The sequence below is a fragment of the Gallus gallus genome, chromosome 9 (assembly GCF_016699485.2).
Source record: "Gallus gallus isolate bGalGal1 chromosome 9, bGalGal1.mat.broiler.GRCg7b, whole genome shotgun sequence".
Classification (NCBI taxonomy): Eukaryota; Metazoa; Chordata; class Aves; order Galliformes; family Phasianidae; genus Gallus; species Gallus gallus.
This window is the reverse complement of record NC_052540.1, coordinates 4,364,206-4,379,800: the sequence shown is the minus strand read 5'-3', so window position 1 is coordinate 4,379,800 and position 15,595 is coordinate 4,364,206. Positions and strand designations below refer to the sequence as shown.

Sequence of the window (15,595 nt, the reverse complement as noted above, 5' to 3'; positions counted from 1 at the left end):
GGCCCGCGCGCACTGCGCAAGCGCGAAATCCGCCCGCGCCCTTCCTCTGCCCCGCCGCCGGGGTGGCGCCGTGCCGGGGCGGGGCGCGGGAGTTGCCGTGGCAACGCGGCTCGCGCCGCCTCAGCCGCCCGCTCTGACACGGCAACTCGGCGGGAAAGGGGCTCTTCGCGGTGGTTTAACGGCCACCGCCGTGCGCAGGAAGCAGGGGATGCTGCGGCACCCGGGGCGCGGCGATGAGGCCCGTGCTGCTCCCCAGCGGGAACGGGGAACGCATTTCCGTTTTTCGCCATCCAACACCACTGTCTGGGCTCGGCCCTCCGGTTCTTTACCCAGCAATACGTGTACCTGTCAGCCACGGGGACTGCTTCTCCAGGACAGTGCTGTGGGAGAGAGCCAACGGCTTTGCCGAAGTCTGGGTAGACTGTGTGCACAGCCTTCCCTCACCCAGCAGGAGGGCTTATCAGAGGCTTCAGTGGCAACACTGAAATGCTCGTAAGGCGGGGTGTAGATGATTCCAGGCAGGTTTACCTCAGAACAGGCGTGAAGTGGGATGCTGTGTGGGAGGTGTTGAACTGGAGGAGGGAGGAGACGAGTTTTACGAACCGGAAACTGAGAAATATCACACAAACAAGAACAGCTCCCCACAGCCGTCCAGAACTTGGGGGTTCTCACTGCGCTGAAGAGATGGAGCACTGAGAGCTTCAATTGCTCCGTGGCAGTACTTGAGAGCCTCACACTCCAAAGCAAAGCAATCATTAACCAACCCAAACCTGCTACAAAGTGCTTGGATTGTAGCAGTGGAAATAGTTACCTGGAGCAACCAAAATCCTCCCTGCAGCTGAATTCCACCCTCCAGCAAGAAAAGCATAAAGCAAACTAGACGACCCTCCTGAGGACTGCCCTGCCACACGTGCTGTAATTATGGCCAGCTTGCAGCTTGGCAGCCCTGACAAGGCTGTCAGACTGAGCACCCAGTACGGGTTATAGGCTTTGTGTGCTTTGCAGTTCAGTGTGCGTCCAGCTAATGATTGACTTCTAGCCCTGTTTTCCCCATTCTGCAACATCCTTTAAACTTGTCTATGCGAGATGTGTTTCACAAAGCAAGGTTGGTTTTGTTTTTTTTTCTTTCCTTTTCCTTGTCCAAGCTAAAGTGAATTCTAGACAGCTGCCAAAGTATACTTACTAATTATAAAAGTGTAATTTACATACCTCCGCCTTTGGGGTATGCAAAGCTAAAAGACCATCCCAGCAAGCTTTAAAAATAACGATTCTTATCTGGGAGATCCTTCTTACACTGAGAGAACAAAACCCTACAAGCAAGAAAAGAAGGGTACAAAACCCCCAAATCCTTTACCCCCCTCCCCAGCAAATACACACCTATCCCCAAAATGTATTTCTGTACAATTCTGACTTCTGAAATGGCTTCTTTCTGTAATTTTTGTATTTATTTGAAGTTGAATCATAGCTGCAGGATTTGTTATTGATGGCAATGAAGTAAGCCTTTAAGATGCAAAAAAGCCCCCTCCGTATTGTCTAATTCCTACCTTTTAACTGAGATTAGTTTACTGCATGTCATAAACCTTATGTGGAAGAGACATAACCATCACAATAAGAGAAAAAGAAAGAATGCACAAAACACTTGTGGAGGAAAAGAGAATGAAACTGCTGTTATATGTGACAAAAAATCTCACCTACTGGGGCACACTGCGCTCACACTGCTAAAGGAGAGCCTTCCCTTTTCCTTGCTCTCTCCCACCTCCATTTCTTTCAGCATCTTTAAGTAGTTCATAGAGAGCCCAGAATGCTAAAGCATTCAAAGAAAGGAAGAATTCTCTCTTGCTGCTGGTTGTAGTTCATTACACTGGAACTTCAAAAAGTAAAATCAATAGGAGCACGTGGTGCTTCTGATCAGATTGACTTGAGGAAGGGCTGCAGACATCAGGTGCCACGCTCTCAGAAAGAGGTGCTCCACGCCACAAAAGGGACAAGTTTTTGAACAAGTTAAAAATAAACATCAGATTTGATAAATCGATTTTAAGACAGGGCTGAATTGAGACTTATGAACAAAACTCTTCATCCTCAGCTGTTCTGGAAATAGAGTTTACTTATTACATGCTTATCATGACAGGAAAAGTATCTTAAGCACAGAAACAGTCAATACCTCTGCCCTGAAGAACACTGTAATCAGCAACGAATTACATCTGACTGCCCGGGTAAGACGAAAACAAACTGAAATAAGAATTACACACAAGGGGGTCTGTATCGAACAAAGGCTTCCAGTGCTATGGTTGAGGCAGCAATGGGAAAAATGAATTATTTGCAACAGGTCACCTGCAGTAGCTTTCTCAAGAAGGCTCTTTGAATCCTCCACTTATTTAGGAGAAACCCAACAGTATCAGAGATGTGCCATCAAGTTAAAATAATAAAGAAAAAAAAAATTCTGGCTTGGTCTCCTTTCTTTCAGGGTTGTTTTTTTTATGTTTTGTGGTTTGCTTGTTTGTTTTTTAACTTAGGTAACACCAGAAGTTACTGCTTTAAAATATTTTTTACAAGTTTCCCAGAGCTGAGCTAAAGTCTACAGATCATCCCTAAGATTTCAAACGTGTATTTTTTGGAACATCTGCTATTCAGCAAAGAGCACACACATTTCAGCAGTCGAAGTTGGTGTTTTGCTCTCATTCGAAGATGTATACTTGAGAAATATATCATTACATCCAAAGAAAAGCCAAAAGATGGGCTTCACAATAGCAAAATAGAAAACTATATAACAGGAACACTACCTGCTGACTAGCAGCAAGCAAACTTTTCCGAAGGCCTCAACTTGGCAGAGCTGTCAGCTTCACAGAACGTCCAAACTGTAATTCTTTTGAATTATTTTACCATCAAACTCAACTGGAAGACAGTATTTTCTAGTCCTTCAGAGAATAATAATAATGGAGCAACAGTTACAGCCAGGCACAGTAGTTGAACTCCAGTTGAAAGTTAAATTAAGTCAATACTGGTAACTCTAGTTGCTTTTCCTCCTTTTGGTTTTACATTCTCCATCGTAACTGTCTCCTGGACTAATAATTTTTGAATACTAGGTGCTTATAGTAAGACTCAAGTCAGTTTGTACATGAAAGTTAAACAGCAGTAAATACAGGCAAGATTGTGTAAGTTATGGGCTACTAACAAGAAGAAAACAAAATGAACAGAAGTAAATGCGAGCCCACAACCACTTCTGCTATTGGCATCTATGAGAGATCTTTGCCTTTGACTGTGGAAGAATGATCCTTTTTTTCCCCTTTGCCTAACAAAGGGGTTACTCTGTGAGAGGATGAGAGATGGAAAATGCCTTTGCAAGACTGGCTTATCTGGTTACAATCCTGTTGACTGCCAAGCAAATAATGCAATTCAACAAATAAACCAAATTCAAGTAACGTCCTTCAGTTTAACAGAACAGTGCCTGTGCCTTATAAAGCCTCAGTCTTGCAGTCAGCAGACAACCAGAGACACAGACACACTTCTTTGCTTCCTCTGGGGAATGTGCAGTCCCCACAAACGGCTCCAGATTCTCATTCCAGGACCATCAGTTACTCTGAATTTCAAACAATAACAGTATTCACATTCCAACATAAAAAAACAGCTTGAAAATGCAAGTCCTAGAAAAGAAGCCATAGTCGAGAAAAGACTAATTAAAAATGTTAAGGTCGAGAGGCATAAGTTATTTAAACTTCTCAAAAACATTCACAGTACATTTTAATAGACAGTTTTGGTCACTCTTGCAGCCCAAAGCCCAACTCTCAAAACCATCAATTGGGCATAAAAGAAGTTTTGCCTGACACAGGGGTAAACATTACCATGGTTTTAATTCCAATTAGTTTAATCATGTGTCTGTGGTTCTGCTGTTCTACTCAGTAACAGGGCTTTTAAGCATTTGAAGAATTGTCTTTTGTTTTCTCTTAGGCAGTGAATGAACATCATTTGAATCACTGGTGTTAACAACACAATTCAAGACTTTTCCACTGCTGGGTGATTTCATTCGGACTCTGGTAGGAGACTGCCAGTTTTCATTGCAAGAACCTTTCCGACCCTTGTGGTGATTTGTTTCACTCTGTTTTTTCGCTAGTTTTGAGTCCTTTGCCATTTTAGGACTTCCTTTTCTAGAAGAGTCTTTCAGAGATTGAGGTGTTTTAGTGCGAAGAAGGTACTCATCTGGAGATCCTTTTTGTCGGTTAAGTAACCTCTCCTCTTTGTTGAATTGTCTTTGCAGCTGCAGAGCCAGAAGCCTATCCTGCTCCTCTTGAATATGCCTTTCATGGAGCTCCTGCTCAAAGGCTTTCTGCATTTGCAAATTGAAGTCACTTTTCCACTCTGCTTCCTCCTCCAAAGTTCCTGGAAAAGTTCTTCTCCTCTTGTCAAGCACACCCAAGTCAACCACTGCTTCAGCCAGCGGTTCTGGAGACTTTCTTTTGGGAGCCTCTTTAGTGTTTGGCAAACTCTCTGGTTTCTTTTCATCTGAATTTCCAGCCATCTTCATGAGATCACCTGTTACACTTTTGCTGTCAGACATGGAATTTATTGCTAACTGAATACAAGTACTAGTTTCAGCACAGTTTTCAAGGTTTATGCTTTCTACATGAGTTAAACTGTCACCGTCCAACGCTATTCCATCTTCTCCTTTGGATCTGTTTAGAACTGTTCCAGCCCGTTCTCCTTCTGCATTTTCACAAGTTGTATTTAGAAGTTCATCTCTGAGACAGTTTTGTTCGTGTGTATTTTTTGGCTCGACAGTCGTGGTATTCTCTGAAGCTGAGGCATTTAGGAAGTTAATGTACATCTGCATAAACAAATCCTGAGCAGTGGAACACTTGGTCACACCACTCAGCTGTGGAGACAGCGTTGGCATTTCTTCTTGCTCACCTTGCCCCTCAGTACTGCTGCCTTCATTGTTACTGATCTGAAGAAAAGAGAAAGAGGCCTCTAATTAAATGCATTTATTAAAAGCCAATGGATGTAAATAAAACACAAATCTGTTTTATCGTAGCTGTACTGCTCATAACTACTCTGGGATATTAACTTGGATTCTTCTCTAAAAAGAATGAATAAACAACATTGTTAAATAAGCATTCAGAACAATCTGCAGAAGCATAGCTAGAAGACTGAAAAGAACTGCAGCATTCTCTTGTTATCAATGACTCCAATCAGCTGATCAAGGTATTAGCCTGCTCATCTCCAGAGCTTAGCAGGAAAGATCCAGACAAATGTGAACGATGAAAATCAAAGTACAACCTCCTTGAATGAGCTCCAGAATAATCATTAGAGTTTTATATGCCATCAGCTGCAGCTCAGAGGTCACTGAAAATCTTAATGTAAACAGCATTTACACCTTCAAAAACCAGGAGTATGCATTACTGAAATTACAAAAATAAAAGCAAAACAGAACTGCCAAACTAGAGGAAAAACTCCAAGTAATTAAAATTGTTTGTGGACGTGGTGATAATCTGAATGGAAGAGACCTGGATCTAGCATTATATATGGAGGTTAGCGGCCCTGCATGCAGCAGTGGGGTTGGAGCTTGATGATCCTTTAAGTCCCTTCCAACCCAAGCCATTCTACGATTCTATAATTCAAAGTTCTTGTCAGTATTCAAGCTTAGTTAACCAAAGCCTCTGTGCAGCTATACAAGGTAACCATAAAATAAGCTGCAGGTGTGCATCTGCTGACTGTCAAGTGTGGGTTCTTCCCTTTCCACTTTTGGGAATCATAAGTGCTGAGACAGCTCATGAAATAGATATATGGATTGCCCAGTGCTGAGAGGCATTACTACAGGCAAAGCAGAGAGTTACCTGCAATTGCTAACATTGAGATTTGTAACAAAATGATTCTATTACCACATAGCCAGGGTCAGTTCCACCTCCCTCTGTTGCTCTGGAGAATGAAGCTGATCGCGATTTGTGATGATGCTTTGGAGTCAGATACCTGAAAGGAAAAACAAAACAAAAAAAGGTATACTTCTTAAAACCTTTTTTCTTCCTTTGCATTGCCATTCTCTTATATTAATCATGACCTCGGGTTTGTTCTGATAATAATGAGAGGGGTGAGGGTATCTCTTCTGCTCCACGTTATCCTAGAAGACGTTTCAATATTCAGTAGCCTACATTTGCCCAAATTATACAGGGAAGTCAGGCTGCAAGAGTCCAAGGAAGCACATGGAACAGAAAGGCACTATAATGAGAAACAGATCACTAATTATAAAACAGAAACTCGGCTTTCTTACTTTTCAATGTCTCCAGAATTGCTTGGTTTGTTCTTCATCTTGCACAAATTAGCTGGGTGTGATTCAGATGAGAGGCTGTCTCCTCGTGAAGAACTGCTGAGCACATGTTCTCCCAAACTGTCATTCTTCAATGGCAAAGAAAAATAGCATTATATAAAACAAAATTGAACACAAACAGGAGAACTACTTCTGTCCTTCTGCTACAGAATTAGTTACTTCTATCCAAGGAATTCCAGAAAAAAAAAAAAAAAAATGAAAGAAATCCCAAATCTAAGTTAAACTTTTTCAAGCATCATCATTTGTTCCTTTCTTCAGTACATGAGGATGTAGACCTCAATTTCTTTCAAAGCAGAATTTTTAAATTCACAGGGAAAAGGAAGTAGCCAATGTTTTAAAACATTCTGCAGCAAAAAATTCCTACACCCATTTCAAATGGAAATGCTTGGAGGTATTTCACCCTCCTGCTGGTTCATCAAAAGTTAATGTAGGAGCTGAAGTACTGACAGCTGACAACAGCTTTCAAATACAATTCAGGCAAATTTAAGTTATTCAGAAGTTTAACTTTTGGTCTAAAAAGTCTAAGTTGCCTACACTAAATGAACATTAGAAAATGTCCTCTTTCATGTTAACTCACCAAGCTATTACTGAGCTGCCATGCCAACTCCTCGTCTTGTTTAAGCTGTTCCTCCATCTCCTTTCGTCTTTCTTCTGCCAATCTGTGCTCTTCCTCTTCCTCTGCTAGCAGCTTTTGAATGTATTCCTCACTTGCCTTGTTCTCTTCTTGCTCATGTGCTCGCCTTTCTGCCTCCACCTGAGAAAGAATTTTTTTTAAAGGTATGCAGTTGCTATAGTACCATGCTTTGCATCAGAATCTCTTCACTAACACTCCTTCCACTGGAACAGTTCCAATGAGATCACTCCAGCAGTCTGACTGTACTTCTCACAGAATGTGCTTCATCTGAAAAGTTTACAAAAGTTTAAGGCCCAACACCTCTGAATAAAGAAAACAGCCATAAACAGAAGTCCATTCTTCAGCCTCAATTTTCAGTGGTAGACACTAAGCCTGCAGTATGACAGCTTGACCAATACCTGAAGGTAGCATAAGCTGAAACTGCCACAAGAAAATGCATCCATAAGCCAACACGCATAGGTGAATAAACAAGGTCAGCTCTTTCAGCTTAAGTCAACTGTGCATCTGAACTGAAGACTGTCACCTTCCATTGTTAGCAACAGCTGTTAGCTCTTGCTGAAGAACACACACTTTGTCCTCCCTCTCTTCTTTCCACGTGATATCCAGATCCCAGAAGTAACACCAGTGGCAGTGCAGTTCCAGACGGGGAATCCCTGTCTGAGATAAGTTTACTTCTGGCTGTCAAGTTTTACATCTCTGTATGCTTTTTTTTTCCCCAACATTTCTTATATGTAGAGGCTACAGAGCCTTCTTACATACCGCCTTGTGACTATGTAGCCTTCTTAGAGTCTCTTCAATATAGCATAAAAATGGAATTCATGCATCAGGAATGACCAGCATGCTCTTGTAGCAGCAATGCCCTTTTAAGTACCTTACTTTTTTTGTTAAGTAGCATTTTAGCTGTTTGTGGAAACAATTAAAATAACTACATTCAAAGCATTTTGCACTTTTAAATACATTTTTAGACTTACCTTGCTAACCTCTGCTTCATATTCCTGTCTAAGTTCCCCAGGTTTGCTCAGCTGGTGTTGTGGATGGGGGACAAAGACTAATTGAGAGGAAGGGGGTAATAAAAAAGAGTGAGCAACAAAGCAAGATCATGACAGTCAACAATAAAACATTTTAACAAAAGATCATTTCCATTCCTTGCCACAGGAATGACTTAAGCCAAGCCTTTGGAACAAAGTAAAACAGTACAAAATACAACAGATAAAAGCAGTACATGACAAAGTAGCAGGAACAACCAGTATTTTCCAAGTCCTGTATACAAAGCAAATATGCTTACTGATAATAACTCTTGCATTTTGCCTCCAACGACTTCACAGTAAGCAAAAAAAAAAAAAAAAGTGGAACATTGTGTTGTAAAGATGGCCTACCAAAGGAGTTTGAAATGCTATCCACTTTTCAATTTATTCACTTATTTTTAAAACATTTTGCTTTCTGCTAAGGATGTTCTGTGCTAGCTAGAATACTCCATTCTGTTAGCCCTTCAGAACATTCAGGATTCTGAATGTCCTATGTCATTTTAACAGACCTAAAAGATAAAAAAAAACTTGTTCATGTGTTCTATTCTTAAGAAATTCTAAGGTTACCATGTCCATTTTTCTCTGAGGTGTGTTAAACACCCAGTGCCAGTGCTGGTACTGACCACGCTGGGAAGAACAGGAAGAGGTGTGGGAAAAGTACTGGCTCTTCCAGACACAAAACTGTCAGAAGAGATCAAATTTGAATGGAGGTTACAACATAATAAACCCCCAATACCCTTCTTCAGGGAGGTAGTCAGATTTCATTTCCTTTTGTCTAACATCTCAATTTTAGGCTCTAAGACTCTGAGACAGACCAAAGACCTGGAATTTCTAATGAAACTAATTGAGAGTACCTAAAAGTTGAAAAAAAATCACCAAGGTTTAAACCACTTGACATACATGATAGGGATAAACACACCCACAAACACTCCGGTTAAAGATTTTACAGCTACAGCTGTATCAGTAATAGCTGTTTTTGCAAGGACAAAGAACCGTACAGCAGCATTTTGTGTAAAAAGCAGGAACAAATATCCACTCAAATGATGAGACAGTATTACTTGCTCTGTACTACAGAAAACAAAAGGCACGGCCACTGCCCTGCCTTGCAAGTCCCTTTCACAGGACAGCTCTGGCGCTGCATTTTCTAGCAACAACACAGCGCATCTACGCAAAGTATCTTCTTTCACAACATCCAAAGTCCACCTACACTAATTACTTTGGTAAAGCACAGGACCAGTGACATTTTACTTACTTTCCTCTTCCAAATCCTGTCCGTTAATTCTACGCTCACATTCCTTCGGATATTTCTTCTGAATCTTCTCCCAGAGTTCCCAGTTGATGAGAGTGTTTCTGCGGGCATTATACCGTGCCCAAGAAGAGACTCGACGCCGACAGAAAGGGCAACAAAGACTGGCATTTTCAACTGTCAGCTGGAAACAAGAATTACAGATGGTATGGTTGCACGGCAGGGTCACGGGCTCCACAAAGACCTCCATGCAAATTTGGCAGAGGCAGTCATCTAAGGAAAGGGGAGCCTCCGATTTCTTCGACATATTGAAGCCCAGGAATGAGACAAATTAACAGCAGTACCTGAAAGCAGAAAGAAATGTGTATTTTACCAGAAAACTGTTTTCTAACTACTTACAGAAAGCTCAGCATATTTAAGAAAGCTGGTAACTTTATGACTTACAGAAGAAGATGCAAGTTTTAACAGAAGTCCCTGTGAAGCAAGGATTCCTACTGCAGTTTCCTGTGAACTGCAGCAGGTACATCAGAGGATAGCAGGGAGACAGGAACGTGGGAAAAAGAGGTAAAGAAAGTCTTCCAGCATTTATTTTCTCATAGTTACAAGCTAAGGTCATGCTTGGTGGATGTTATCACAGTTACTGAATTAACTTTCAAATTAGTCCATTTTTTTGCTATATGTGCAGCCTTCAGAAGTTGATTCTAGTACAGCTTAGCTGCACGTGAAGGTGAAATACAACATTCTCCCTATCTATCACAGGGTTTTCCTTAGGGAGAAGGTCTTCCACATTCATTTATTTGCTTAAGCTGGAAGGCAAAAGTCGAAGTGCTTTTTAAGTCCTAAATATAAGCAAAGATCTAACCGAGGTATTCAGTAACTCAGTGCCTCCCACCATGACCTGCACGCCTCCAAACAGTGGGGATCACCCAACCCTGCTGCCATCAGCCCTCCTCAAACTGTTTTTCACTTGACCCAAAACATGCTGCGACAGAAAGTAAGAACAAAAGGCACACCCACCCACCGCAGCAAAAGGGACATAAATGTGACTTTTCAAGCCACAAAAATTAAGAAAAAAAGAATAAAAGCGAACTATCAGGTGATTGCACAAAGCCAGAGCTTTCTGACAGAGGGGCTGTGACAGTTCGACCCCGGATAACCCGCAGAAGAAGCTGACATTGAGACACAGGCACATGAAGGCGGCTTCTTGAGGTTTCGCTCTTCCTAATACAACAAGTCTTTTATTTTTCAGAAGAGAGGCTAGATAACACGGAGACACCCAGCTGTACAGCCCTCTGTAACGAACCACCTGCACAGTCCGTATGTACCTCTGCTGGGCCAAGAAGTTTCAGCTGGCATACGCGCAGATTACTGCGCGCAGAGCGGGGAGAAGGAAGGCCTGCAGGTCCAGCAGAAGGGCGGGGATCCTCACAGGGAGGCTGCGGATCCGCGGCCGGGCAGGAGGCTGCGGGCCGGAGGGAGCGAGTGCGGGCTGAGCACCAGCACGTTAACTGCTTACCACAGGCGGCGCGGAAAGCACAGCGCGGGCGGGAGTTTTCTAAGCGCAGGAATAGGCCCACACGGGGCGGGCGCCGCGCAGCGCCGCGGGAAGCTGAAGGCCGGCGGGGCAGCCCGGCAGCGGGCCGGGCCGGCACTGCGGGAGGAGAACGCCGGGGGCCCAAAGCGCACAGCACCGCGCCGGGCCCGGCCGCGCTGCCCTCAGCCCGCCAAACGGCCGCGCCACACACACACACACACCCACACACACACACCCCTCCCCACCTCCCGCCGCTCACCTCCTAGTTCCGGCGCTCACAGGCCTTCCCTCGCCGCGCTCCGCCCTCACCGCCCTGCGGGAAGGCCGGCCGAGGCGCCGCGCTCCGTGTGGGAGCAGCAAACAGGAAGAGCCGCAGCGCTCCGTGCCGCGCGGCCCCGCAGCTGGGCTGCAGCTTCCGGCTGGGAGCGGCGCTGTGCGGTCTGGCTGTGTAGGTGAGAAGCGGTTCTGTACAGCTCGTGCTGTAAGGCGGCTACCTGCACCGCGCGGCTTCTCCGGCGGCACTTCAGCAACAGCTGCTCCGCTAACTGATGTCAGCGTGCTCTCTTAGAAGACAGACAGCCTCGTGATATTGAACTCTAACCTCAGAGTCAGTGCTCAGAGTACGATCTCTGGGCCTTACTAGCAGAAGGAAGTCAGAACACCCGTGTTCTTTTTTCCCCATCCCCGGTCTCTGGGAAGTAGTATGGCTCTTTACCACACAAATATTTATTTCAAATGAACAGCTGTCTGCGACTTAAATCAAACGAACCTTACTGTCTCCATAGCACGTGGTAATTCAGGCTGTATAAATACACACTGCAGTGCACATACTGCCTGCAGGTGCAGGGCTCAGGGCAGCTGGTGCTGGCCCTCCCCTGCCGCCCACCTGTCTTCCAGCGCTGATGTCCACGCTGTGTCCTGGCTCCTCTCCTTCTCCAGGAGCTCGGCCTGCACCTCAAACTTCTGCTCCAGCTTCTGCAGGCTTGAGTCCAGGTCTTGGAACCGCGTCTCCAAGGCTTGCAGCCTGCTTTCTACTCTGGAGAGTGGGAAACAAGCATTGGTTTAGAACCTGGGCCTCAACGCGCTGTGCTTTCTGCGTGTGGTGATGCATTCCACTGAGCTGATCCAGGCCAGATACTGAGGTTCCTCCCAAGCCAACTGTGAGTTCATTCACTTCTTTTACAGATTCATACACCGTTTGAAATTCCATCTTCTGATGCCACCTATGTCCCTTTGACCCTTCCCCGGTGTAGAAATCTCATAGCTTGTAAATGCAGACAGAGCCGTAGGAAAGGTTTGTGTTAGGTATACCTGTGTTTGGGTTGTAGGTATCAACCACTTGCATGGATGTCAGTGGTAGGAGGTACTTTTATTTTTCTAACACTGAGGTCATTTTTCCTTTTACTTGCGCTGTCCTGACCTCCTCAACCCTTTTCATTTGACATCGAACAGAACTTCTCGTTCTTCCCCAGATAACAAATTATGCAAATAATAAACCAAGCTGCCCTCAGTGGCTTTTGTTCTCTGCTGGCTTTTCCTGCTTTGGTTTTCCCTTTTGTATGGTGGTTCTCCTGCAGAACAAATGCACAACGGGAGGACGTTAATGAAACAGCAATAACAGCACTGCTGTGTTCTGTAGCTGGTATTTATTCACTGCTTTTTCATAGCTTGATATCCGCTGTAGTTTTCCTTATTAACAAACTATATCTTTGCGCTCTCTTACATTAAAATCCTAAATATGGCGTGTTTTTTTTTGGTGTTTGAGCTTCCTTCATACAGCCTTTGCAGCAAAAAACAACTGCTTAGTTGAGAACTTACCATGCCTACTGAAAAGGAACGGGGAATGAAATGCTTTGTGCTTGTTTTCCATTCTTTGTTTTACTCCAGGAGTGGGACTTCCTGGGCTTCTTTCATCCTGGTGGTGGCTTTTGTGAAGATAACGTTCTGTAAGTTTGCCTCAGATCACTGTGTTATGTCAGTGTCTGTTCTTTCGACTCCTGGGAACCTCAAGGCTATGGAAATACCCATCATTCAGAATTCCTCCCTCGACATGGAACAAATCACGGGGCACCATGTACTTTAGTAGTGATTTATTAGAATATCAGCTGCTCCCATTGATTTGTGTGATTTTTCTGTGTTTTCCTGGCAGAACTTCAGGCTTCATCAAGTAATTGCCACATTTTATTACAAACAAAACTCTTTATTTTTTCTTTGGCCCTTCTTCATCCACAGCTCCTTCCACTTTTTCTGTTACTGTTATCATTGCATCGTCCTCACGTTTAGGGAACTGGATCTTAAATTGCAGCCTTCCTGTGCTGAACCTTGTATCAACATCTTTATCTCTTGCTTCTTAAGGCCCTATTTCACCTCTAGTAACTTATTGTTTTCCTTTTTAACAAGTAGGATAAATTACACACAGCATCTTTCAGGTGGTGTGGCTAGATTTGTACCCCGCAGCCTTGTCCACACCACGTGGACCTAAATGAATTCAGGTTCTCTGCTTGAAGATGTTTGGATAATACATACATTTAGTTTCTCCCTAGCATAGGTTGGTTGGCATGGCATAACACTAGCAACCTGGAACACAGAGGTGGTGGAGTTGTTGTTGTCTGATGGTGATTTTCACATTCGAAGAAGAGATTGTCTCTGTTACAGCAGTACTGCTGTTGCAGCAAAGGGCTGATCTTTGAAGTGCTTTTGTAATTTGAATATAAAAGCAAGTATCAATATCTGAAACATTATCTCATGAGCAGAAGTACTGCATTTCAGCAGCAGGGATACTCACACAGAACACTCCAAATTCTTCCTACCTGTAAACCAGCTATACACGTGCACCTAAGTTAGCACAGGTTCCTTGGCTGATAGCACTTGCACAGCACAGGTAGTGCATATGGACATACATACATGAAAATCCACTGAAAGGGAGCACCCTCTCACCTTGTCTTTTAACTGTACAGGTTTCAGACCCCTTTTCCACTCTTCCCTTGCTGAGAAGCAGCGGCCGTGGCTCTCGTTTGGTGCTGCTGCTGTTGCCCACCTGGATGATCAGACACCATCGAGCAGTGATGGTGCTGTTATGTGCAGTGGAACACACGGACAGGTGCCAGCAGGGGAAGCAGGTGCCAGACTATAATTGAAGCCAGTGAAGCTGTCAATCAAAGCTTTTTTGCAAGCCTCTTTATGTACAGGCTTTGGAAATAGAAGGTGACTCAGCGTTACCCATGTCCCAGTTCCTTGGTCACAATGATTTTCTTTCTTAAAATACAGAAGGGTTTGTCTTGCTTTTTGTCAACTACAGCCACTTGCTTCCTGTCTTTGAACCCTGTAAGTGCTGAGATATTTTCCCAAATTTGGAAGTCCATTCCCAATCGCCCATTTACAGCAGAACTACAGCAGAGCACAAACCAGAATTTCCTGTTACCGACAAGCTCCTGGCAGCACTTCGTGCAGCTACCAGCCTTTGCTGATCAAGCACTTGCACAGAATCCTGCAGCAAGCTGCCAGGACCAGCAGCTTGAAGCTGGCAAGGATGGTGTTCATGAAGTGCTGCAGCCCTCTGCTCTGTTCTCTCCCTCTCCAATAAATAAAGGAGAAACAAGAGGATTGCTCATGAACTACCCTCTTCCCACATACACACTGTATTTGTTTACATCCTATTACCTGTGAAAATGTCCAAAGTACAGATTATCTTGCTAACAGACCACAGCATAATCTTGTCTCCTCTCCCCCTGCCCCAGTCCTGTATGCCACTTATCCCCTAACATAGCATTAGCACAACCCTTTAAAGACCTGTTTAATGTCTTGCTCAGGGAGCGCAGGGATATGCTGTCTTTAGCCATCGTCCTGGAGAAAAGAAGTCAAGCAGGGGTGGGCTCCAGTCCTCTCCTGAGGCAGTCAACACCACGGATGGGGGCTCTGACTCCTGCCGGGGGGTGACTGCACCGGGCTTTTAATAGACTGTACATCCAAATATAGCTCACAGATACACAGACACATGCTCCTGAACGTACTGCACATCAAATTACACAACTGGACCTCTGCTTCTGACGCACTGATCTCATCTGTCTTCAAAAATAAAGGGAATAATGAGAAGGGGAAATCTAGTCTGCTTGTTTGCTGTTCGGGTTTATTTATCTATACTGCCTTCGAGCTCTTCTCCTGGGCCAAAGTCTCCTGCTTTTAAAGGCTGTACAGATTGCTGTTGGGATATCTTCTTGTTTTGATGAAAAGCTGGATTTGAATGAGAACAACTTGTAGATGGCTGCAGGGAGCTGCTTCTGAGGGCAAGGAATAGTGAAACCCACACCACTGAAATGGCATCCATAAAGGATGCAAACATTTGCAGGAGTTGGCTACGCAAAAAACCAAACGAACAACTTTACATTTTGTTTCAATTAACAAGAAATAAAAAGTGAAGTGACGTGCATCTGGCCACACCACAGCCAACGTAACACACAGCACAGAACCCACATTGCTCAAGCAGGCCTGTGGCCAGCAGAAGGCTCTGAGTCTTTGCCTGTGAAAACATCAGGACAAGCTGAAGAAAAAGAAAGTTTTTCTTTTTCTATTTTTTCATCTTTTACTTATTTGTCCATTCTATGGAAAGTCTGGTATCAATCAAACATCATTTCTACCACCTCCAGCATTCTCCCCACATTCAACTTGCAAACTAAGAGGTGTTTCTAACAAGCCATAACCGCCAAGTTTGGCTTGCAGTGTTTCTAACAGCTTTGGAAAAGCCATGGAAGTATTTAGGTTAGGCAGAACAGTGCATTTGTCCCTTTGTATTTACCCCGATGGCCTATAAATACACTTCTTGATAAAATTTTGCACAGCACCT

The 15,595-nt window shown here is 44.0% G+C and overlaps 1 protein-coding gene and 2 long non-coding RNA genes across 8 annotated transcripts; 1 reads left to right on the top strand and 2 right to left on the bottom strand.

The window, feature by feature from the left end:
- Nucleotides 1-2,084: 2,084 nt before the first annotated feature.
- Nucleotides 2,085-14,682, bottom strand: RNF168 (ring finger protein 168). Of its 6 annotated transcripts, none has more exons than XM_040705826.2 (8): nt 14,545-14,682; nt 11,642-11,791; nt 9,228-9,565; nt 7,922-7,998; nt 6,894-7,070; nt 6,260-6,384; nt 5,874-5,961; nt 2,085-4,939 (listed from the first exon to the last, which is right to left on the bottom strand). In XM_040705826.2, exons 3-8 carry the CDS (start codon nt 9,526-9,528, stop codon nt 3,890-3,892), a joined length of 1,818 nt encoding a protein of 605 aa, XP_040561760.1. In that variant the 5' UTR covers nt 9,529-9,565; nt 11,642-11,791; nt 14,545-14,682; the 3' UTR covers nt 2,085-3,889. The 6 variants fall into 6 exon arrangements, with proteins under 6 accessions (XP_040561760.1, XP_046754497.1, XP_040561758.1 ...); XM_046898541.1 differs by lacking the exons at nt 11,642-11,791; nt 14,545-14,682 and adding exons at nt 10,547-10,683; nt 11,015-11,049; XM_040705824.2 differs by lacking the exon at nt 11,642-11,791.
- Nucleotides 9,787-14,855, bottom strand: SMCO1 (single-pass membrane protein with coiled-coil domains 1). Its single transcript, NR_171564.2, has 5 exons — nt 14,545-14,855; nt 11,642-11,791; nt 11,015-11,199; nt 10,547-10,683; nt 9,787-10,027 (listed from the first exon to the last, which is right to left on the bottom strand). It is a non-coding gene; the product is annotated as a single-pass membrane protein with coiled-coil domains 1 (long non-coding RNA).
- On the top strand, nt 11,066-14,847 carry LOC107051864. The gene is made up of 3 exons (XR_001463809.4): nt 11,066-11,915; nt 12,643-12,701; nt 13,713-14,847. It is a non-coding gene; the product is annotated as an uncharacterized LOC107051864 (long non-coding RNA).
- Nucleotides 14,856-15,595: the final 740 nt, after the last annotated feature.

Coding starts and splice junctions, on each gene's coding strand:
- RNF168 (XM_040705826.2), bottom strand. CDS start 9,528: ATGTCGAAGAAATCGGAGGCTCCCCTTTCCTTAGATGACTGCCTCTGC. Junction 7,071..7,921: donor ATGAAGCAGAGGTTAGCAAG/GTAAGTCTAAAA, acceptor ATTCTTTCTCAG/GTGGAGGCAGAAAGGCGAGC. Junction 6,385..6,893: donor GGCAGCTCAGTAATAGCTTG/GTGAGTTAACAT, acceptor TTGCCATTGAAG/AATGACAGTTTGGGAGAACA.